The sequence below is a fragment of the Onthophagus taurus genome, chromosome 6 (genome assembly GCF_036711975.1).
Source record: "Onthophagus taurus isolate NC chromosome 6, IU_Otau_3.0, whole genome shotgun sequence".
Lineage (NCBI taxonomy): Eukaryota > Metazoa > Arthropoda > Insecta > Coleoptera > Scarabaeidae > Onthophagus > Onthophagus taurus.
In genome coordinates this window covers 2146805-2170571 of record NC_091971.1, presented here as the reverse complement: position 1 = coordinate 2170571, position 23767 = coordinate 2146805, and the positions used below count along the sequence as shown (strand labels likewise).

Genomic DNA, 23767 nt, shown 5'->3' with positions numbered 1-23767 from the left:
TTTGAATTTAATAACTTTAGACTTGCAATTATTTGACGTTTAAACGTCAATTTGACAAATAAACGTCAATATCGTTAAAAATCTAGATCTCAAAAAACTTCAGTTAATTACATGTAAAAATCTTATGGAAATACTAAAATTAGTGAAAAATATTATTATAATAAATCAAAAAAGTTATAAAAAACTGGTATGAAATATTCGATATCAAAAGTTTTTCAAAAATATAGGTGGGTACCATTTTAGGGTAGCGTTGTGGTTTTTAAAAATGTCAAAGTGACGTTTAACGTTACGATGACATTTGAATGTCAAAATTAATTCAGCGCTAAATTGTTATAGATCTAGAATTAGAAACATTTGGGTACAGCCTTGCAATTACATACATAAGCAACATTACATGACAGTTTCAGGGAAATTAATAAAAATCAAACAACAAAGAAATCTTGGTATTAATTTTTTTTTAATTATTTTTAAATGGAATTAAAATCTATTGTAACATTCTTCATCTTTACGTTTTCTTTGTACGCAAATATTATAATAAGATAATTAATTATTGCGTGAGGATTTTTCTTTCCTGTACAAATGAATATAATAATAATAATAATGACTGACTGGTAACTAGAGCAGTCAAAATAAAACGGCCTATCTTGGGCAAAAAATAAAATAAAAATAAACAGGAAAATATACAAAGCTAAAAATTTTACGTACTACATTACAAGTTGAAAAGAAAAATGTTGTAAAAGATTCGACGTTTGGTGTAGAAACGATGATTTTATTTATTTGTTTAAATGATAAAAAGAACAATAAGTAAATAGAGAACTTGATTCGATAAAATCATCGCGGAACACTCGTTTCGAATCTTACACATTGAAAAATTATCACATGGATTATTGCTTATTAACAATATAAATCTTAAACAACATCTAAGCACATTTAAATATTTAACACACATATATTTATATATATTTTATAATAATATTATCGAATATTATTCTTTATGTTAGCTGTAAAACATTTATAATATAATAAGTGCCGTTTGTTTACATACGTATATAACTTTATCTATAACCTTTTCTTGCTTTTTTAATAATAATAAAATAATAGTAGGTACATTGAAAACAATTGAATAAATAATATTACATTCTGGAACATAGTGGCGAAGAAGCAATAATTTACAAAAGAAAATAGATTAGAGAAAATATATATGAAAAAAACTTCCCAGTTTCGGAAGTTTTACAACAAGCGATAGTACAAAGGAATTTTTTTCTTGTATCACAATAAAATTAACTTAAAATAAACAACGATAAACGTAACAAGTATTTAAAAAAAAAATGATGAGAAGCGCAAGAAACAAAAAGATACAATGCGAGACATTGTTTTTCTAATTCTTAGTGTTTGTGCTAATGATAATTGACACCTTTCTCGAAGGACTATGTACAAAAGCGAAAAATAAAATAATAAAACCGTTAAAGCGAAAACGTTAGCGGTCGTTTGCGAACAAAATTTTTAAAATAAACAACAAATCTTTATGTATTATGTATAAATATGTACAAATGAGGAAGTTACATTCAAAAATACACATAGAAAAAAAAACACTGGGCTAAAACTTGCTTTTTTATGATTATAGAATATACACTACGAATCAAATTTGTTTAATTTGTATCAAAAATCTATCACTAAATTCTGTATTTTATATGTTGGACCGACGAGGATTTCGATATTACAATCAAATACTCAAGAAATTTAATACTTAACTGTTAAAAAATGGCACAAAGAGACTAAATAGGGCGATAGGAAAAAGTACAAAATAGAAAAAACAAAAAAAAAAAGAAACTTCAATACCTTAAAATAAAAAATCTTATCAATTAAACCCAGACTAGAATTGAATTGTTCTTAATTCTCACTTATACAGTGCGAATATATTTTACAGGTTTTTTTTTCAAAACCCTTTCTTATTTTTATTTAAATTTTTTATTATCGATGTAATTCGTTGTTCGTTACCTCATTTCTTAATTCAATTGCTCAGTAGCGAAACCGTACACTTCTAATACTCGAATTTCGAAATCGCCCGTTGAGCACAACGGGGGATTATCAAATGTTTGACAACGATCCGTTTTACCAAACCTGATGTTTTCGTCCATCCAAATCGCTTGACCTTCACTATAAATAAATTTAAAGTGAAAAATAATTAATAACAAAGCAAATCGGGGGAAAAATTAACTCACCCTCCACCGATCGTAATCATTTTTGAATCAGCTGCCATAAACAATTCGGCACTATGTTCAACGTTATCAGTAACCATTCCAACCCAAGGATATTTCGCCCTTTCTGGATATAGAGAGAATAAAAAGGTTTCGCCAGTTCCAAAGTAAGCTTGTCGGTTTCCTCGGTCATCTTTTAAATTTCTTTCACCCCATCTTGATGAACAATAAGCTCCAAACACCTTTAATGAAAAAAATTACATGCAATATTAACCCTTTCTGATTTTTGAAATGATTTTGAAATTAAATGTCATTTCATAACGTTAAACGTCATTTTGACAACATATATCCCTAAAATGGTACCAACCTAAATTTTTGTAAATCTTTTGATGAATATCAAATATATTTTTATAACTTTTTTGATATATAGCAATATATTTCGCTATTTTTAGTATTTCAATAAGATTTTTTGCATTAAATGAACTGATTTTTAAGTTTTTTTAATATCTTAAGTTTTTAACGATGTTGACGTTTAATTGTCAAATTGACGTTTAAAAGTCAAATGACTGAGTCCGCAATTGTCAATAAAAACGAGTAGGGTATGAGATGATTTAGACAAAATTGATTTTTTTAATGATTTAGACATACATAAATATTATCTTAACGTTTAAACGTCATTTTGACGTTTAAAAACCACATTTCCCTAAAATCATACCAACCTAAATTTTTGGAAATCTGTTGATGAACATCGAATATTTCATACCAGTTTTTTTTATAACTTTTTTGATTTATAGTAATACTTTTCACTAATTTTAGTATTTTTATAAGATTTTTTACATAAAATTAACTGATTTTTGAGTTTTTTTAATATCTACTTTCTTTAACCATGTTGACGTTTAATTATTGTCAAGTTGACGTTTAAAAGTCAAATAATATTTTTACTTTTTGTACAGATCATTTGCAATAATTGTGTTAATTATTTCATGATGATAAATGCTATAATTTTCCATGTACACCCAACTATCTTATTGATATTTTATTTTGCTTTTTCTATTTACTTACAAAATTTTTTGATTTTTTTAATAATTTTGACATACAAATGTCATCTTAACGTTTAAACGTCATTTTGACGTTTAAAAACCACAACACATTTCCCTAAAATCATACCAACCTAAATTTTTGGAAATCTGTTGATGAACATAGAATATTTTATACCAGTTTTTTTTTTATAACTTTTTTGATTTATAGTAATATTTTTCACTAATTTTAGTATTTTTATAAGATTTTTTACATAAAATTAACTGATTTTTGAGTTTTTTTAATATCTACTTTCTTTAACCATGTTGACGTTTAATTATTGTCAAGTTGACGTTTAAAAGTCAAATAATATTTTTACTTTTTGTACAGATCATTTGCAATAATTGTGTTAATTATTTCATGATGATAAATGCTATAATTTTCCATGTACACCCAACTTTCTTATTGATATTTTATTTTGCTTTTTCTATTTACTTATAACATTTTTTGATTTTTTTAATAGTTTTGACATACAAATGTCATTTTGACGTTTAAAAACCACAACACATTTCCCTAAAATCATACCAACCTAATTTTTTTGAAATCTGTTGATGAACATCGAATATTTCATACCAGTTTTTTTTATAACTTTTTTGATTTATAGTAATACTTTTCACTAATTTTAGTATTTTTATAACATTTTTAACATAAAATTAACTGATTTTTGAGTTTTTTTAATATCTACTTTCTTTAACCATGTTGACGTTTAATTGTCAAGTTGACGTTTAAAAGTCAAATAATATTTTTACTTTTTGTACAGATCATTTGCAATAATAGTGTTAATTATTTCATGATGATAAATGCTATAATTTTCCATGTTCACCCAACTTTCTTATTGATATTTTATTTTTCTTTTTCTATTTACGTATAACATTTTTTGATTTTTTAAATAGTTTTGACATACAAATGTCATTTTGACGTTTAAAAACCACAACACATTTCCCTAAAATCATACCAACCTAATTTTTTTGAAATCTGTTGATGAACATCGAATATTTCATACGTTTTTTATAACTTTTTTGATTTATAGTAATATTTTCCGCTAATTTTAGTATTTTCATAAGATTTTTGACATAAAATTAACTGATTTTTGAGATCTAAATTTTTAACGATATTGACATTTAACTTATCAAATCGACGTTTAAAAGTGTTGTTTATTGTAATACTTATAACTAATAACTTAACCAATATTTATAGAAAAATTTAAAAACTATAACTTACTTCATTGTTTGAGGTTTTAATCATAAGCAACGTCGGTTCGTGTTGTTCAACTCTTACGAAAAATGTTGTAAGAGAACATCCATGTTCTTCCGTTGTGTATAAAAGAATCGGTTGGTACATTGTTATTCGAACCGGAAGCCACGACCAGAGAGTGAGTAGCTGATGGAAAAAATTATTTAAATTAATGAATGTTTAACTAAATTGTTGGCGTTTCATGCAATTTTAGTCACATATTACTTTTTCCTTAAATAACACTCATATTTCCATAATAATTTTGATTTAAAACAATTTTTACAACAATTTCATTTGCAGAGTGTTGACTTAAAAGAAAAAGTTTTATAATATCAAAATTAAACAGAGTTTAAAACAATTTAAGTTAAATTTAAGTGTTTTAAACGGTGTTTGTTGGACACAACAGATTTTCTCGCCAAAAAACAGCTTCACATGCCTTTTGATAAAAAAGCTATTTGAAAAAAAATCGGGGAAATTAAAGCAAAAATTGCTGTAATAAATAAAGCTTGGTGTATTTTTTTACAATTTTCATTTTAAATTGAAACCTAAATGATCCCCACAAAATGTTTATGTAATATGATTATGATTCAATTAGGTGTCAATTTAATATAAAGAACCAAAAATCAATAAAATACACAAAACGACAACAAAAAGGTTTAATAGTAATCCTCTTCTGTATTTCTAATAAATGAATACAATAGAATAATTAATCATGCTCATAATCCCAATAATTATATTATCTAAAAAAATAGTCATGCTGCATAACTTATCTATACAGATATAAAGAAATAAAAAAAAATCTAGCAGCATGCAATACAAAACAAATAAGCAAGTGGTTTCGTTAGATAATGTAAATGAATAAATTAATGAAAATGTAATTATTATTATTAAAAATTAACATGCTAACCATTTTTCTAGTGCGTCGATGTAATTCAATAGGATCTTTATAAACGGAAGGATCTGGGAGAGGGAACCAATTATTAAGGTGCAGGTAAATATTCTGTAAAAAAGAACAGTAAGCCTACAAAGTGATCAATCCATTCAATTTCATTCAAACACGAATTTAAATAAACATTTCATCGGGCCAAAAATAGAACTCGAACTCAACGGGCGGCGATGCTTTCGTCACCAATGACGTCAGATGGAATTCAATTCTTGACCGTTCTTAAAATTTCTAAATATAAAAATAAAGAGGTAAGCGCGAAAATAAAAAGAATCCCAATAAAATTTGTTTTTAAAACATTAAAATGTCATCATCCTTCGTTTGAAGATTTCTTTAATGACACACTTACATCTTCTTGCTCGAGAATTTTCGAATTTACGTTCTGTGTGGGATAGATACCGACAGAAACGACTCTTGGACTAGGCGAATGAGCACCCTTTTTGTAGACCATTGTAGCAGCACAAACAAAGAGATTAATTTACACTAAATTTTGATCGAAAATAACTTTTAAAACATTCCAATTTTATATATTTCCACTCGAAACGATTCCAAACAACTCAATAAACGAGAATAAGGATCGAGAAAAGGACGTAGTTTTACATTTCAATAGGGAATAAAAACGCGTTAATTTCAAAAATTGATTACGTTAGTTATTGCGTCTTTTTAAAATGCTATATGGGTGTCCCGTGGATATTTAACAACAATTTTTTTTTTGCAATCATCGTTATAATTTGATATTTGGTACTATTAATAAGACACTATTAATTATATTTTCCATCCAACTTTCTTATTAATATTTTATTTTACTTGTTCTATTTATAACCCTGACATACAAATGTCATCGTAACGTTGAAACGTCATTTAGACGTTTAAAAATCAAAATACATTTCCCTAAAATAGTACCAACCTAAATTTTTGGAAATCTTTTGATGAATATCGAATATTTCTTACCAGTTTTTTATAACTTTTATAATATATCAATATATTTCGATACTTTTAATATTTCAATAAGATTTTTTCCATCAAATTAACTGAATTTTGAGTTTTTTAACATTTAGGGTCTAAACGGTGATGACGTTTAATTGTCAAGTTGACGTTTAAAAGTCAAATAATATTTTTATTTAAATTATAACTTTTGTGATATTATTTAATACAACATTTAATGATGTTTCATAAAAATTGATATGTTTCTTATCGAATCAGATATAATATAGTTCCAAATAGCAAATTGACAAATTTTATATAAATTTTACCTTTTGGGACACCTTCCATTTGTTATTCGATTTTAGTGAATGTTTTAAATGAGCGAATCTGATAGTTAATGAATTAGTTGTTAAATATTTTATGGATGCAACATTCTCGTAAATGGATGCAAAAAAAAAAGAAAAAAGTTAATTTATATTCGATGATTATAAAAAAAATGGAAACCATGTGAGAAATGGTGGGACACAGATCAGACAAGGTTCAAAGTTAATGCGCTCTTATAATACGTATATATTACATTAAAAACGTGGTATACAATACCATGTCATTGTACATCTCTTCGGATAAGCTCTGAAATTGAAAAACGGATAATCCTGAACTAATCTGAATACTATACAAGTTCTTTTACGATTTAAAAGTCAATTTAATCATTAATCTATAAACCTTCATTGATAACTTTAATACTAAAAAATAAAATAAGTAAAATTAAAGCTTCTTAAATAAAATAAGTTGTGTTTTCTCGTCACTACTTTTTAATTGCATGACGAGACAAACACAGCTACCTGAAGCTTTATTAATCTTACAGAACATAAAAGACATAAAAATGGGAATGTTAAAAGGATCAAAAAAGAAACCCTTTTACCCAAAAGGTGCAAAAAGATAGGAAAAACTAAATAAAGTAATAAAACGGTGAATACCATCACCCAAAAATTAGTATTAAAGCAAAGTTTACTTCAAAAAAACAAAAATCTTATATATATTAAGAATCGACTTTGTAACTAACTAAAAAGATTCTTAAATTAATTTTTTTTATACAACTTACCTCTCTGATGGTCAAAGTATGCGAAACCATTTGAATATTGTTTTGACTCTGCGAATTGGGCAAATTATCTGTTGATCTCGATCGAATTATTTGTCCCGTTCCAGTAACCGCCGATTTACTCTTCAAAATCATCTCGGTCCTAATAAAAACCCTCGAAATATACGACGAACTCAATCCGCGAATTCCAAACGCAACTTTCAACAGTTTCGATGGAGGGTGCGGAAGTTCCCTGCAGTATTTGGTCAACGCGTACTCAACGCCATGCTTTTGAATGCAGCCGTTCCAATCGGACGATGTCGACGATGAACTTTTGTGGAAGAGGATTAAAATTGCCATCGCCGTTCTATAAAATACCTTTTAAAAAGCATTAAAGATTATTAGAAAAATATTTTTTTAGGGAATCTTACTTTAATTCCTTCGTGAAAGAAACAATCCATTACTTTTACCAAATGGGGAAACGGCAATTCTTGTAAAACCCACCATATCCAATTTTTGTATAATCGTTCGACTTTTGATTGAGGAGATGTTCTTTGTAGATGTCCAGCTGCCGCTTTCTGTTATTGTTAAAGAAAAAATAATATTTTATTAAACATATATATAATAATAGATACTTATTTTACACTATTTATAAATGATTTTGATATAAAAATGTCATCGTAATGTTAAACGTCATTTTGACGTTTAAATTTATAACAAATTTCCCTAAAACGGTACCAACTTAAATTTTTGGAAATCTTTTGATGAATGTTGAATATTTCTTGTCGATTTTTTTAATAACTATTTTGATTTATATATATTTCGCTACTTTTAGTATGTCATTAACATTCTTTACATTAAATTAACTAATTTTTGAGTTTTTTGAGATATAGGTTTTCAACGATGTTGACGTTTAATTGTCAAATTGACGTTTAAAAGTCAAATAACTGAATTTTATTTACTTTTATGTATTAAATCTATATAACTTAACCCATTTGCATAATAAGTTCAGATATTTGAGGAACAACTAGAACTAATATTAGACTAGAACTAGAATTAGTTCCAAATAGTATGAGTGTTAGTTCTAGTTTTAATTGTTATTCAACGCTAGATGGTTGTATATTTTTCATTCAACTGATTCTAATTCTTTGTCTAGCGCTGAATAGCAATTAAAACTAGATTATTTTTCATTGAACTAACATTAGCCGTCTTAAGCGACGCACGGGTAAACCCGTTTGTTTCTAATTCTAGGTCTAGTGTTAGTTCTAGTGCCTATAAAATAAAACTAGAGCTAACACTAGACTTAGAATTAGAAAGCCACCATATCCGATTTTTGTATAATCGTTCGATTTTTGAGTGAGGATATGTTCATTGTAGATGCCCAGCTTTCTTTTATAATTAAAGAAAAATTAATACTTAATTTATAAACAAAATGTTATAAATAAATATGGATTTTAATTATTTACACTCTTTATTTAGGCGCCAAGATTACTTAATAGATAAAAAATGTAGGTGTTATTTTTGGTGAGGCAAACACTCGAAGAAAACACATGGGTAATAATTTAAAAGTCACATTGATAAGATCGTTTCGATATAATTAATTGATTTTAATCTTCATTTTACAATTAATCTCACTCAATTTTATGTAAAATAAGTTAAAACAAAAAAATTTTAATAAATTATGACACGTTATTAATGTTATCCTTGAAATAGCAGAATAACATTTTAATATAATGGTCTTGTAACCTCTTGTTCATCAATATGCACGCTTTTCTTTAAACATATTGAGTGCAATTAAGAACCGCGAACTTTAATTAAAGGGGGTACTAAAAATAGACACGGTATAAGACTGATATGGTATTATTAACATTAAGTGGTTTACTTTATTAATACAATTTTTGTGTTATTTAAGATATAAAGTTGTAAACTAGAGACTTAACTTACCACGTGTTTCTTACATATTTGCATGACAGTTTTCCACGTAACTTCATGAAGCAGCTTCGTTTGCGTGATGAACATTTTTTCCTTTGACGTAACCAAACTGGTCATGCAATTGTAACATTGCTCTTCTATAAATAAAAAAAAATAAATAAAATTCTTTTTTTATCTATTCATGTAAACATAATCAGTTTACAAAAGTTATCAATATTAAACATTGTAATAACTCTGCAAAAATTTACAACCTTATAATCAACATTGTATAAATGGTATGCAAATGTATAAATTTGATAAAAAAATGTTTGATGGTGGAAATAAAGTCGAAATTCTGAGAAATTCGCAGCAGTTATTTTTGAAAAGTGACACCTGCACAGCGCTAACAAGCACGAATTTTTTAAATTTTCATATTATTTGGCGATCGCCCAAAATTCGCGAAAATGGGCGTCATTATACATATCTCGACCTCGCGTAGAATTCCATTTGCAGCGAGAGTCTTAATATATTTTGTTTACACTTCTGCACGCGCTTTTTGTTGACCTTACTGTGATGTGACCATCTCATTATTATATATTTCTTGGTCTTTGTACTCGGATTTCTTTTATTGTCTCTTAACAACGCTATCTTTGTAACACTCGAACAATGTTCTTTGGATAACAGGTTATTAACACCGATAAGAAATAAATGATTTTTTTAAATATTTAGTTGTGTTTGTTTGCTTTTATGGTTGAAGATTAAATCTGCCCATACCTGAAAATAAATCACTCAAAGAAGGCAGGAATGCCAAGACCTGGTGATCACTGCCAAGATATTGAGCCAACTTGAGTCACGGGGCGGCGCGTACGCACCGGGAAATCTCTTTATATGTACACTTTGGGCAAGCCAAAATAACGTTTATAATCTGATCGAGTGCCCATCGTTCTTGGAACGTATTAAATCAATTTCCGTTCCTTCGTTTTACGTCAATTATTGACACGAAACAGTTCAATGAATCGTAATTTAGGATTTCTTGGAACGATCATGTCACCGATTGAATTAAAATAATAATTTTAATCATCAATCACAATAATATAGAGATGACGTAGCATCTATGTTATTTTTATCCGTTATTAATCTTTTTTAAAAGTAAACGGGTGGTTTAAATAAATTCTAAAGTATGACTCATAACAGTGTATAAACATTACAAATTTAAAAAAATGTTATTCGTCCCAACTTTTCTTATTATTAATTAAAAAAAGATAAAACGCAAATAATCGTAATAAACACGATGACGTCGTAATGCTTTTTTTTAACCAATAGATGATACCCCGGTTTTAATTTGCCTTGCAAATGCGTTACGAAATGATTAACAATTCAAAAACGACGCGACTCGGTCTTGAATCGATATCGCATGAAAGAAAATCCAACAACAACAACAAAAAGAGGAGGGGAAGGAAATCGATATACAAGTTGTTTCAAAAGTAATGTGTCAAATGACTTTAAGTGTAAACCGGATTCAGATTTAGTATAGATTTTTTTTAAATGTACAAAAATTTGCGCAACTGCATTTTGGTGATTTTACACCTGACTGGAATATGTTTATCACATCATTTTGTTATAGTCAAAGAGATATCTCTGTCAAAGATAAGTAAAGTAAAAAAAAGAATCGTAAATGGAATTTACACGTGATGTGAGAATTCTCTTTTTGAAGAAAATCACTTCTCAATGTCATCTATAAACTCAACAATTTATCAATGTATACTTTAGTTGTATCTTCGTGTTCAAGTTTTTTTCAAAATTTGCGATTTCAGCACAACTTCTCTGCATCGCATCCCCAATTTGTGGTTATAGAAATCCATCATTGGTAATCTTTTTAGTTCAAAGTTTTTCAATCGAGTTCTGCTCAAAGCGTTGGCGATAAAGTAGCGGTAAGAAATTATGTTCAGATAGCCTAAAAATTAAAATGAAATGAATCAAAAGATGTTGCGATGTGCCTTGAGATGATATGAACATTGGAATCAATTGTTGATGCATGAATGAAGCTACAATAAGAATAATATGAAAAATATAAGACACCATTAGAAAAAGTGTAGCAGCTGGATCTTCTAAGAGTATAAACAAAACTTACATAGGGCCAATAAGACATGCAGACATGACAAAACAAACAGAATTCAGAATCCCCTCACTCACTGATTGGTGCTCTTTTTGTAGGCACATCTTTTCAACTAAACAATCTCATACATAGTGAGTCATGGTTAGAAGACTCTATAATAGTCAGGCATTCCAAACTCGAGCAAACATGGGACCTCTATAAGAAAGCCCTAACGGAATATAACTTGGCTATCCGCAAAGCCAAAAGAAAAACCTAGCGCAGCTTCATTTTTCCTCAAAGGGATGGAAAAGGTAATCGATCAATACCTTAGGAATGGAGTGCTTGTAACTAATCCACTCCACCCTAGCCAACATGTTCACCAGAAAGCAAAATCAACTCTTCATGCTTTGACTAGCACTTCAGAGGAGGCAATTGCAACCAAAGAACTTTCATAGACATAGTGAGTGCGACCTACATTTCCCCTAAACCTTTGGAGGACTAAAGTTACAATAGATCTTATAGGTCGTGGTAAGGAGAGGGCCGCTCCCATCAGCAATAATAATAATAATAGGGCCAATACAATTATTGGACAACACAGATTTTTTAAAAACAACAACTTTGCGCAGGTTTATTTATTACAATCGGTTGTCGATGATAAAAATTTCAAAAACGAAGAATCAAATAATTGACACAACTACTTTTGCAACATCCTAACGAACGCCTTTGAGTTGTTAATTAGTTGTGAAATACGAAACTATCACGAGACCACCTGTTATGGTTATTTTATTATCTTGCAATAAGGGAAAGTGTTTGTTACTTCCTTTAACAGCATAAAATATGAAACTTTTTGTCAAAAATTTTTTTTAATAATAATTTTTGTTAAGATTCAAGTTACAAGTTTATTTTACAAAGAGTGCAAGAGCACCAACTGTAAAAATACTTTTAACTGCCACGAACAAGGTCGTGAGATGAGCGGGCCAAAAGGTGTGTGTGTGCTGTTATTGCTCCGGCATCATAAAGTCGACGAACATGTGATATTTACATTACCGGGATCGAAGCAGTAGCAACATCATCGTGTTTTAGTGTGCGTAACCTCTTCGAAATAGAACAATACACGTTTTCCCGTTGTGACGCAACGCGGTTCTATGATCTTGCACTCTCTACAATAAAATTACACTTAAAGTTTTATAAAAAAAAAAAAAAAAGTTAAATACTAAACAAGTCCTTGAAGAAGTGTAAAAAAATATTTGCATATCCTCAAGGACATTTCTTCTATTAATAGAGTTATCATAATATAAACGGTTTGTTAAACCGTCTAAGAAAATATTAGCTTTTGCAAAATGTACAATAAAAAAATATTATCCAGGTTAAATAAAAAAAAATATATGAAGGTTTGAAGAGATATCAAAAGGTTATTTTTAAATTTTACAGATCAATCGATACATCATCAATTAGTGACGGGTATTCAAGAGGATCATCTCATTAATAAATAATATATCATCTTAATCGATACCTTCAAATGTAAAAAACAACATAATAAATTAAAAAATCCGTTTCTTTTTTTTCAAAAAACATGGCAACCTCGAAGAGGGTTTTTTTCTGTGGTAAATTTATTTGAACTGGGTTATTTATAGGAAAGGAACGTCAACGTCACGAAACTCGGACATGTAAACGATTAGGTACTGAGTAGAGTTTCAGAGCAAATTGGATCATTTTGGATTTCAACAGGAAATGAATGAAATAAACACAAACATTAATTATTTGACGTAAAAATGAAAAAAAAAGAAGAAAGAGTAATCGTAAACAAACTTTCTATTTAAAAATATAAATATACTTATTAAATTTATTGTGTAATGTGTTAAGGAGAGAATTTAATCGAATTTATGTCGTTACAAGTGGTGCAAGATTAGCACCGGTTTAAAAATAAACCTTGGGGTAATCTTTGCCAGGAAACGCAAAAACAAAACATAAATTGCTCGGACTAGCGTTATACGCACAGCTGATCGAATCAAAAACCCCGCATTTCTTGGGCGTCGCTAAGACGACCCAATTTTTTAAAAAGAACAAAAAATAAAACGAATTATTTATAAAACTGTTTTTCTTCGGAATTTATACAACAATTTTCTCATATCGTTCTTCTCTCATTAAATTAGATTATCCGCTTTGTCGGGCATATTAAATGAGAGAGACAATAGCCCCAAGAAGCGACTGTTTAACATTTTTTAACGTTCTCTCAGCGCTAAAATGGGCAAAAAAGAAACCAGTTTTTTGGGTGGGACTCGTTTTTTATAAATAATACACTTGAAGACCTTGAATATATCTCTTGTAAGTAAGAAAAAAACTTTTAAAACACAGTTTAATAAAAAAATTGCTAAAAAATAAGTTGATATTAAATTTAAGTAGTTTTTTTAAAGGCGGTTTCGTAAAAATGGTGGATGAGCCGGAAGTAATCTTAGTATTTTTACTACATAATATGCAATTTTTTATAAAATGTAAAAGATTTCCCAAAGTGCAGCAAGTTGAATACTGGAAATCTTGAATTTTACAATATATTGTTGCTCCCACTTTTTAGTTAGTCTTTGTGACTACCATATTATAGTAGCTACTATATGCGATTTTGACGACCCTATCTTCAATCCCTAAAAGATAGTAGCGATTAGAGATAATTAATACTTGAATCGATGTCATCTTAACGTTTAAACGTCATTTTGACGTTTACAAATCACAATACATTGCCCTGAAATGGTACCAACCTAAATTTTTAGAAATCTTTTGATGAATGTCGAATTTATCAGTTTTTTTTATAACTTTTATGATATATCGATATATTTCGCTACTTTTAATATTTCCATAAGACTTTTTTCATCAAATTAACTGATTTTTGACTTTTTTTCTACTTTCTTTAACGATGTTGACGTCTCATTGTCAAGTTGACGTTTAAAAATCAAATATTTTACATTTTCTACAGATCATTTTGCAATAATGGTGTTAATTATTTCATTCTGATAACTGCTATAGTTTTCCAATTTCCATCCAACTTTCTTATTATATATTTCTTATTTCTTATTTTTCTTGCTCTATTTATAACCCTTTTTGATTTTTTACATGATTTTGACATGCTAATGTCATCTTAACGTTTAAACGTCATTTTGACGTTTAAAAATCATAACAGATTCCCCTAAAATAGTACCAACCAAAATTTTTGGAAATCTTTTAAAGAACATCGAATATTTTTCAGTTTTTTTATAACTTTTATGATATATCGATATATTTCGCTACTTTTAATATTTCCATAAGACTTTTTTCATCAAATTAACTGATTTTTGACTTTTTTTCTACTTTCTTTAACAATGTTGACGTCTCATTGTCAAGTTGACGTTTAAAAATCAAATATTTTACATTTTCTACAGATCATTTTGCAATAATGGTGTTAATTATTTCATTCTGATAACTGCTATAGTTTTCCAATTTCCATCCAACTTTCTTATTATATATTTCTTATTTCTTATTTTTCTTGCTCTATTTATAACCCTTTTTGATTTTTTACATGATTTTGACATGCTAATGTCATCTTAACGTTTAAACGTCATTTTGACGTTTAAAAATCATAACAGACTCCCCTAAAATAGTACCAACCAAAATTTTTGGAAATCTTTTAAAGAACATCGAATATTTTTTACCAGTTTTTTTTATAACTTTTATGATATATTAATATGTTTCACCACTTTTAATATTTCAATGAGATTTTTTACATCAAAGTAACTGATTTTTGAGTTTTTTAACAGTTAGGGTTTAAACAATGTTGATGTTTAATTGTCAAGTTGACGTTTAATTGTCAAGTTGACGTTTAACAGTCAAATAATACTTTTTTTTAATTATAACTTTTGCGATGCTATTTAATACAACATTTAAAGAATGCTAAGAGTTCTAGTTTCAGTTGTATTCAGCATTAGTTTGTCGTATATTTGTATTGAACTAAAACTAGAACTAACACTAGACCTAGAACTTTTTAGTTTAGCCGCACGTCTCTTAATACTGTCTGATAATATCAGACCCCTTCATTATTCATGACCATTACGACCCACAGAATATAACGCCGGGCCTGTTCTTATTTACAACTTTTATTTGCAAAGAAAAGGCAGTTGCAAACGTAATCTGATTCTATTTTGTGTCAACATACTCAGCAAATAACCTTGAAGTTACACAAAACTGTCTTGTAAGGTTTAAATCAAGAATGTAAGATTTGTTGCAACAAAAACTGAAATAATATTTACGATTCGGTTTAACGATTACATCAGTATATTGAAACATCTGTTCAGATAGATGATACTTACAATTGTTGATAAACACGGTCGGTATAAAAGTAATATATTAAAGATTGTTATGTTTATTTTTTGGGAGCTTCTAGAATGTCAACATGTTGAATATTAATACTATTTGTTTATGTAAACATAAAACTTTTATCTGTTATTTTGCAGGTGTTGTAAATTAATTAATGCGATAAAAATTTTACTCACCTGACATATAATGTAGGAGAATCGCACATATTGGATAAATACTAGGACTATAAACAATATCCGGACAAGCATAACCCAGTACGGAAACTACCCTATCAGCAACAATCCTCCCCCGATGCGTTAAATGATACGATTGACAATGCGTCGGTTCAACAAACGGCGGTAAACTAATATTTTTATCCGGAAGTTCGGCACTTCCAAAAACCTGCTTAACCATATCCCAATAAAACCCATCCATCGTAGTATCAATCGATTTCCCCACATTGTGTTGGGCGCAAAGTAACGGCCACAATTTCGTTCTAATCGGACAATCAACCGGCCAATAATTGTTTCGAATGGTGTGTTTTGCATCTTGTTTCCGGCCCTGCTGAAGTAATTGTTGAACGTCGTTGAACGTTTTTAGAGGTTTTGAGGTGGGACTTTGCGGTTGCGGCACGACGATGCCGCTCGAATCTACGTACGCCGAGTACACCGTCGTGGACTCGATGTCGTCTTCAAGAACCGACGGCATGATGTTGTTTACGTCGGCTGTTGTTTGCGGTGGTGGTGTTGTTGGTGATGAAGTGGTGGTGGTGGTTACCCCGACTGTACGGGTCCCCTTTCCAAGGAGTCGAACTATGTCAGATCCTGGAACATCTTCGGATCTAAAACAAACAAAAATAAAGAAAAATAAATATTAAAAACTGTTAAATAGGAATGTTTTAGTTTTGCTATGATTTTGAACATAAAAGAAGTTAATTTATTGGTTTAAAATGAAACGATTTTGTGTTGTAACTATTAGATACAATAAAAATTATTGAGCGAACAGTTTTTGTTGGAAATATCTCAAAATGTATCGGAAACACAACGATGAACTCAGCATGTCTCAATTATGACATTAAAACCTTTTTTTTAAATACATTTATTTAAAACATTTAAAAGAATATTCTAATATTTCTCGTTGTGCTTAAACACATCTTGTATTTAAGATATACCTATTAATTAGGAGTTAAAATTATTAAAAAGATTAAAACAAAATGCGTTAATGTGTTAACAAACATGATTAATTATGTTAAAAGAAAAAATATCATTCTCTTCTTTATATTTGCATATACAGAACAATGATGATTAAAGGTTTTGGTTCAAAATTGATTCTTTCTGACTCACCCTATACCGATGAGTTTATTAAATTTCTAAAAATGAATCATTCTAGTATACTTCAACAATTTATATTAAAACTTTCCTTGGGATATATTGAAATGACGTAATTTTAACTGTTCCAAGAATTTAATCATTTACCCGAGTTCATTGATGTCATATTTACCTTCGAAGTTACTATCGAATCGGAGTGTTAAAACGTGTATCTTGTCACGTATTACCACAATATAAAGAAATCAATTTTTGAATGATATTTTCGCTTTAGATACCTTTTTAATTAGAAATAAAGTTAGTTTAAGCATTAAATATAAACATAGTTAAGTAAAAATACAATTTATGAATTATGAATGAAGTTAAAAATGGATGACACACATAATATCTTTATTAAGTTATCCCCCTTACACCAAATATTTAAAACACAATGCCACCTTAATACAAATTTTTTTAATTTTCATCATTTTCTATCATTTTCTTTTAATTTTAATACCTGAACAACCATAACTTGAGTTTTTTCATTAGAATTATCGGGAAATATCGGCGTTTCAATAAGAAATATCCAACGTCTTCAGACCGATTTTCAGCGTCATGAAACCTCTTTAAAACTTGAAACTTCTTCGGGAGGAAATCGTCCTGCGAACGAACATTTAGCAACTTAACCCAACACAAAAAAAATAAATAAAAAAACGACGATAACACTAACGAATTTGATTTCACAATTTCCGCGTTATTTTTAATCACGTTTTTTTTTCTTATTACATTATTACATAGTACAAGTAAATAAATAAATTTTTATCACAATCAGGAGGAGAGACACTTTAAACGATTCGAATTATTTACAAATTTGATCAGCTGGGTATCGACAATCGAGGCTTTAACTAGTAAATTACTGGTAATCTAATCTTTTTGAATACGGGGTCTCGAGCTAAATTGTTTGTTGAGTGCAATTTTTGCGCCGAGCCACTCGATAACCCGTTCCCCATAACTTTATCGCGAATTCTGATTCGGTTTTTACCGGTTTAAACCATTGGTTTTCTCCGCTCAACAAAAAGTTCAATTCATTTTTAGTGGCCGCTTAAGATTTTTGAAAACTCTTTTTGGACTAACAATCACACATCTTGAAAAGGAGGAAAATAACTACAACACGAACGTATTGACACATTTAGTGACGTCGACGTGTTAATCTCATTAGATTTGACTCGATGATATTTATAACGTGAATATAATAATAGGCGTTAATTTGATTAGATCGAAGATGAAGTTCGTTACCTTCTTTTGTGATACGTTAATTTTTAATTTATTTTGAAGTTATTGTGAATTTAAATCGGACAATAAACTAAAATTTGTTAAAACGATTTTTAAATATAATAAAATCTCTATAACAATTAAAACTGGAGCTAATTTTAGTATTAGAACCAACACTAGACCTAAAACTAGGAAGATTTTGACATATAAATGTCATCGTAACGTTAAACGTCAGTTTGACGTTTAAATCTCATTTTCCTAAAATGATACCAACCTAAATTTTTGGAAATCTTTTGATGAATGTCGAATATTTTTTTACCAGTTTTTTTCTATTTTGAATATTATAATTTTAATATATTTGTATTGAATACAAATATACACCATCTTACGCTGAATACCAACTAATATAAGAACTAATACTAGCATTAGAACTAACACTAGACCTAGAACTAGAAACAATCGGGTTTAGCCGCACGTCTCTTAAGGCAGCTAAACCTGAATGTTTCTAGTTCTAGGTCTAATGTTAGTTCCAGTTTTCGTTCTATAAAAATGTACAACAATTTAGCGCTGAGTCTACTTATGTCATGGCATCCACACACACACCATCTGCCGTCATAATTTCGTTGATTATAATGCATATTTTCGGGTGAAATACCGTGTTTTTATAATTTGTTAATTAATCTAACTCAAAATCTAATTTTTTTTGGATATTATTAATTTTCTTTATATAATTTGTTATGAGTAAACAACTACGTTTTAGTCGTTGTGCGTTTAATAGAAACAAGCGTATTTCACCCGAAAATATGCGTTTTAACAATAACAAATCAAGTTAATTCTTTCATAAATTTTTGTAAAAATTATTTTATTTTTAATTTTATCGGAGTAATATTATTCACTTGACTGTGAAAATAAAAAGGGATAGGATTGGTATTACCGGTGGTGTTCAGAAAATTCATGGTTAGCATGGTTGATAACGTTAGGGAAAGTGACGTAACTTTCGTCGTTTTACACTTTTCCGCACGTTTTTTTTATTTGTAACGGCTCATTTGAGTAATTTCCCATCGATTAAACAAAAAATGTCCGATTTTTAAGCGGCTTGACGAATCTTAAAATATTTCTTCGAGATGGTGATCTCATCATATTCATGACATCTGAAAAATGCGTCGCGACGTCGGGAACATCTATTGTTTTAAAACTCTTATTTTTTTATTTTGTTTGAAGAAATCTTATTAGAAATGAATTTTGCTTCCAAACCTGAAATCGCCATAATTATTATCGGATTCAAAAGTTTTTGACGCTCACTTTGAACGCGAATAACAAAGAAATTACTCCATAGAAAAAATCGGGATCACCTTCGTTGGACGCGAAGTTTAATTCTTTATAATGTGTGGTAATTTCAAATTTTTTCTCTCGCTCGTATACTAATCATCACAGGTATAATGAAAAATTGTACGCGATTTCGGACGATCGGCGAAGAAGCTCGATATTGCGCTTTTTTTACACCGGAACGGTTCATCGAACTAGATTTTGTTCACTTATTTTGTTCCACTTATGAGCATTAACATTAATATTTATCCATAATTAATAAAGCTAAAAGTTCTTTGTGTAGAAAAATATTATTATATATATTATTAATCCTAAATATTTCGTTTTTGACGGATATCTAATAATAAAAGTATATTTTTACCGCTTGATTTGTTTGCATCAATCGACGAAATGTGGAAATATTTATAGTCCATTTCATTTCTTGCCTAGGAAATTTTTTTTTCATGGAATGACCTCGACTCACTATGTTTACGGGTTCTTGCCGTGGCTCATAAATTCACCGAGAAAATTTAAATATTAGTTTTATGTTTTATGGCGTTCGACTGAGTTTGTTCCTCTTCTTTTTGAAAACTTGAGATGTTCTCAAATAAATTCCGGCTTTCCTCACCTCAAAGAGGTTAACTTTTTTCGCATAAACTAATATCCGATTGAGTGCACAACATCACTCACGTGATTCTTTCGGTTATTTTTAGAATGTTACACAATTTTTTGTTTTTCATATTCATTATTATCTGTATTGATAACAACTTAATTTTTAATTATTAATATAACAAAAAAATACACATATAAGTAATATAGACCAATGTATACACATAAATTGTGGTTTTATCTAAACTGACGATGAGTATTAAATTAAATTTATTAGTGCTAAAATGGATGCTGTTAAAGCAATTAAAATTTATCTGAAACGCTAATAATAAAACCATTAAAATGATAGTCCGACGAATAAAAGACAAAAAAAACAGTTTGCATTGTTATTGTTGATGTTGATATCGTTAAAAATAAAATAATCGAAAAATACTTAATTAAAAACATCGTCTCAGTGTTTTTTTTGAAAAGTTCTAAACATAGCTTTTTTTTTGTAAAAAAAATAATGATAACGTCCACGCAATATAAATACCAAGCAGTCATCATTTTTGCAATCGTCTGGCAGATAATACTGCCAAAATATTTTGTGTACAAATTCTTATCTAAAAGGCAGTGTTTTTCCTCCAAGAATTATTCATATTTTTGTTAGCAAAAAAAATCTTATTTAATAACGAAAGATAATACGCCAATTAATTTACATTAAACCATTTAAACGATCAATCAAAAAAAATAATGATGTAATCATTCTATTTATTTATTTTCTTCCAAACAGATAAAATGAAGAGGTTTATTCTGACTAACAATAAGTAATTGTTTTAATTCTTTCTTTTATAAAATGGAAAATTACGAATTTTGATTAAATTAAAAAATTATTTAAAAATTACTAATCATCATCCAAAAACCTTTCATTTGATACAAAACATGACATGGTTACAAAGATATTTTCCAGGACAGTGACCCAAAAAATTAAACTATTTTTACACTCGATATTTAGTAGGTCTATTTTTGTAAAACGATGAATGTACAGGGAGAGTTTTTTAAATCAGAGCCTAATTAAAATGGAATTTGTTTAGAATTAAATCTAATTTATCCCTAAAATATTATTAATGTAGTTTAAACAAAGAAAATAGCGAATAACAACACAATAAGGAAGAAAACGAAACTTTGTTTCATCATAACTTTTTGACTAACCTGTATACTTAATCTGTCATTATTGTAATAGATTTTAAATAACACTAAAACTTTTCTATCTTAACATTTTTCGCAAACTACCTTACGTTAGGAGATAACCAATTTTCTCATTGAACTCTAAACTGAGTGACCTTGACTTTTGGCACGGATAATAGTTAAACCATAAAAAGTAATTTTTAAGATTTTATCTCAAATTGAGACGTCAGTCATACCACTACGCGTTGTTTGGTTATGGGCTGGTTACTGCAAGGTACAAATAGGAATGGTTGGGATACGACTGAATAACGTCATATATTTCATTACTAAGAAATCCGAGGAATTAAACTAATTAATATATCTGCACTTATCATCATTTATATAGAAATATTTAACTTGGTCAAAAAATTATGACGTTTTTTAAATTGTCATTGCTAACTTCACACAAGTAAAAGTGAATAATGTCAAAAAATTCTAATAAACTTTTCAAATTATTTAATACAAAAAAAATATATAATTTTTAAAGATTAGATTAAAAATTTTGCTTTTCAGATTATAAAGATTAATCACATCATAATATCTTAATGATATGATAAGTATTAAATGAGTACTCATTTTTCCCACTATTCAAGGACTTTGACTTGAAACACTTTCAAAATTGTACATATGAATCATAATACTTAAAAAAAGTCAAATAATTTATACATTTTTTTTATTTTAATCATTTTAATACACACATCAATGAACAAACCAAAACAAACAGTAAAAACATGTATTACAAGTTAACAATGAATATAATTGTGAGATAGGTTAAAACGAAAAACAACAATAATAGGACTGTTTTATAAATAACTACAAACAGTTTGAACAACAAGTCATTCATCATTTGCAAACCTAGTGGCTGGCAAAATTCTCATAACAATTAAATCAAAACCAATTGTGGATCGATGAAGAAATATCAACAACGTTTTCAATAATAAATTTTAAAGTTCATTGGCCAGAGTTTTAAAAAACCTTTTTTAAGTCAATAACTCCAGAAATCAATAGACAGAGGAAATGATAAAAAAAATTGTTACTTACGAAAATGTTACGCAGCTGGTGTAACAAAAAAGGTTGTATTTTAGTTATAGGTCACTAAGCACTATACTAAGAATATTTGATTAAAAAAAAAACGCCGGGCGTAACTGAGAAACGTAAACCTCCTGTATAAAGTTCCATAATCTTGTCATATGACAGGGTTGTTATTGTTGTGCGCATGCGTTATAACACTAAATCGACTCTATTTGTAAATTAAGTTGTATGGAATAGGGTGATAACAAGTTAACGTCTTCAAATTCCAAATAATTCAATGAAAAACGCATTAATATTGAATATAGATCGATGATAAATGGAGTAATGTTATTAAATCGCGCCAGAGTCGGAGATATGTAGTAATACGTAACAATAAGTGAGGGCCGAATTACGAACAATAATACGACAATAACACGAAGGAAATTGCTACTAAGTAGATAATATGTGTGTCGCCGATTAAAGAATACTAAAACACGACCACCCTCGCCCAACTTTTAATAAACTCCTCCTCTTCTAAAACGCGAAATTAAAGTACTTACCCGTTTCAGACGTAGCCTAATCTTGAATAATTTGTAGACCCACACCGTTTCCAGACATTTGCGCCAAATTGCTACAAGACAGCAGCGGCCACTGATTTGATAATACACTTTTTTAACAGATGTGTCACATTTATTTTGCGCCGCTAACTTCACACCACTAAACCGTAAACCGGGGAAAAAGAAATCACCTCTCCAGATTTTTAGGGATCTTTCTCGAATAAAATTTTATCCAATACAAGAAAAAAAACTGTTTATTTCATATCGGGCGGGGAACTAAACGTTTTATTCCGCGGCTGTATTACAACTAAACTGGGGTTAGGTGCGATGTCTAAAAATAAACCTCTCTCCGAATCTGTAGGTTCTCTTCGACTGAATGCAAGTCGTACAACAGACGACACCGGGCACGTGTGACACTCTCGTAGTCACGCGGTCTTCTCTCTAAAGTTGCTACACAATCGCGAACGAATTGTGGGTTAGAAAAACTGACAGATGATCACTTGGTAACATCAATTCTGACAACAAACCTCTTCGAAATCAGTAAACATTTAAAATAGGCAACCCAAATTACACTTTAAAAGAAAGTGCCATCTCACGAAGAATTTAGATACTATAATTTAAATTTAAATTAATTTAAATACGATCTTTTTATGGTTTATAATTAATACGGATTAAATAAATTAAATAAACAAAAAATATATTTTTTTTAATTTTATACTAATCA

General features: G+C 28.9%; 1 protein-coding gene across 8 annotated transcripts; it reads right to left on the bottom strand.

Moving 5' to 3' along the window:
- Positions 1-438: 438 nt before the first annotated feature.
- LOC111424746 (GTPase-activating protein skywalker) lies at positions 439-23550 on the bottom strand. 8 transcript variants are annotated; one of them, XM_071196272.1, is made up of 11 exons: positions 23047-23549; positions 17601-17743; positions 15977-16620; positions 9398-9522; positions 7885-8031; positions 7478-7831; positions 6976-7005; positions 5801-5887; positions 4497-4655; positions 2223-2440; positions 439-2157 (listed from the first exon to the last, which is right to left on the bottom strand). In XM_071196272.1, the coding sequence occupies exons 2-11, from the start codon at positions 17627-17629 to the stop codon at positions 2007-2009; spliced, it is 1944 nt and encodes a 647-aa protein (XP_071052373.1). In that variant the 5' UTR covers positions 17630-17743; positions 23047-23549; the 3' UTR covers positions 439-2006. The 8 variants fall into 8 exon arrangements, with proteins under 8 accessions (XP_071052373.1, XP_071052374.1, XP_071052375.1 ...); XM_071196273.1 differs by lacking the exon at positions 23047-23549 and adding an exon at positions 22517-22893; XM_071196274.1 differs by lacking the exons at positions 5801-5887; positions 6976-7005 and adding an exon at positions 5416-5508 and having other exon boundaries at positions 23047-23550.
- Between the last annotated feature and the right edge of the window lie 217 nt (positions 23551-23767).

What these genes read in the sequence shown, in the direction of transcription:
- LOC111424746 (XM_071196272.1), bottom strand. Translation starts at nt 17,629, where the DNA reads ATGAAAAAACTCAAGTTATGGTTGTTCAG. An exon ending in TCTTTCACGAAGGAATTAAA is followed by an intron (nt 7,832 to 7,884) that starts GTAAGATTCCCT and finishes GCTTTTTAAAAG; the next exon opens with GTATTTTATAGAACGGCGAT. An exon ending in ATACTTTGACCATCAGAGAG is followed by an intron (nt 7,006 to 7,477) that starts GTAAGTTGTATA and finishes TTTCAATTTCAG; the next exon opens with AGCTTATCCGAAGAGATGTA.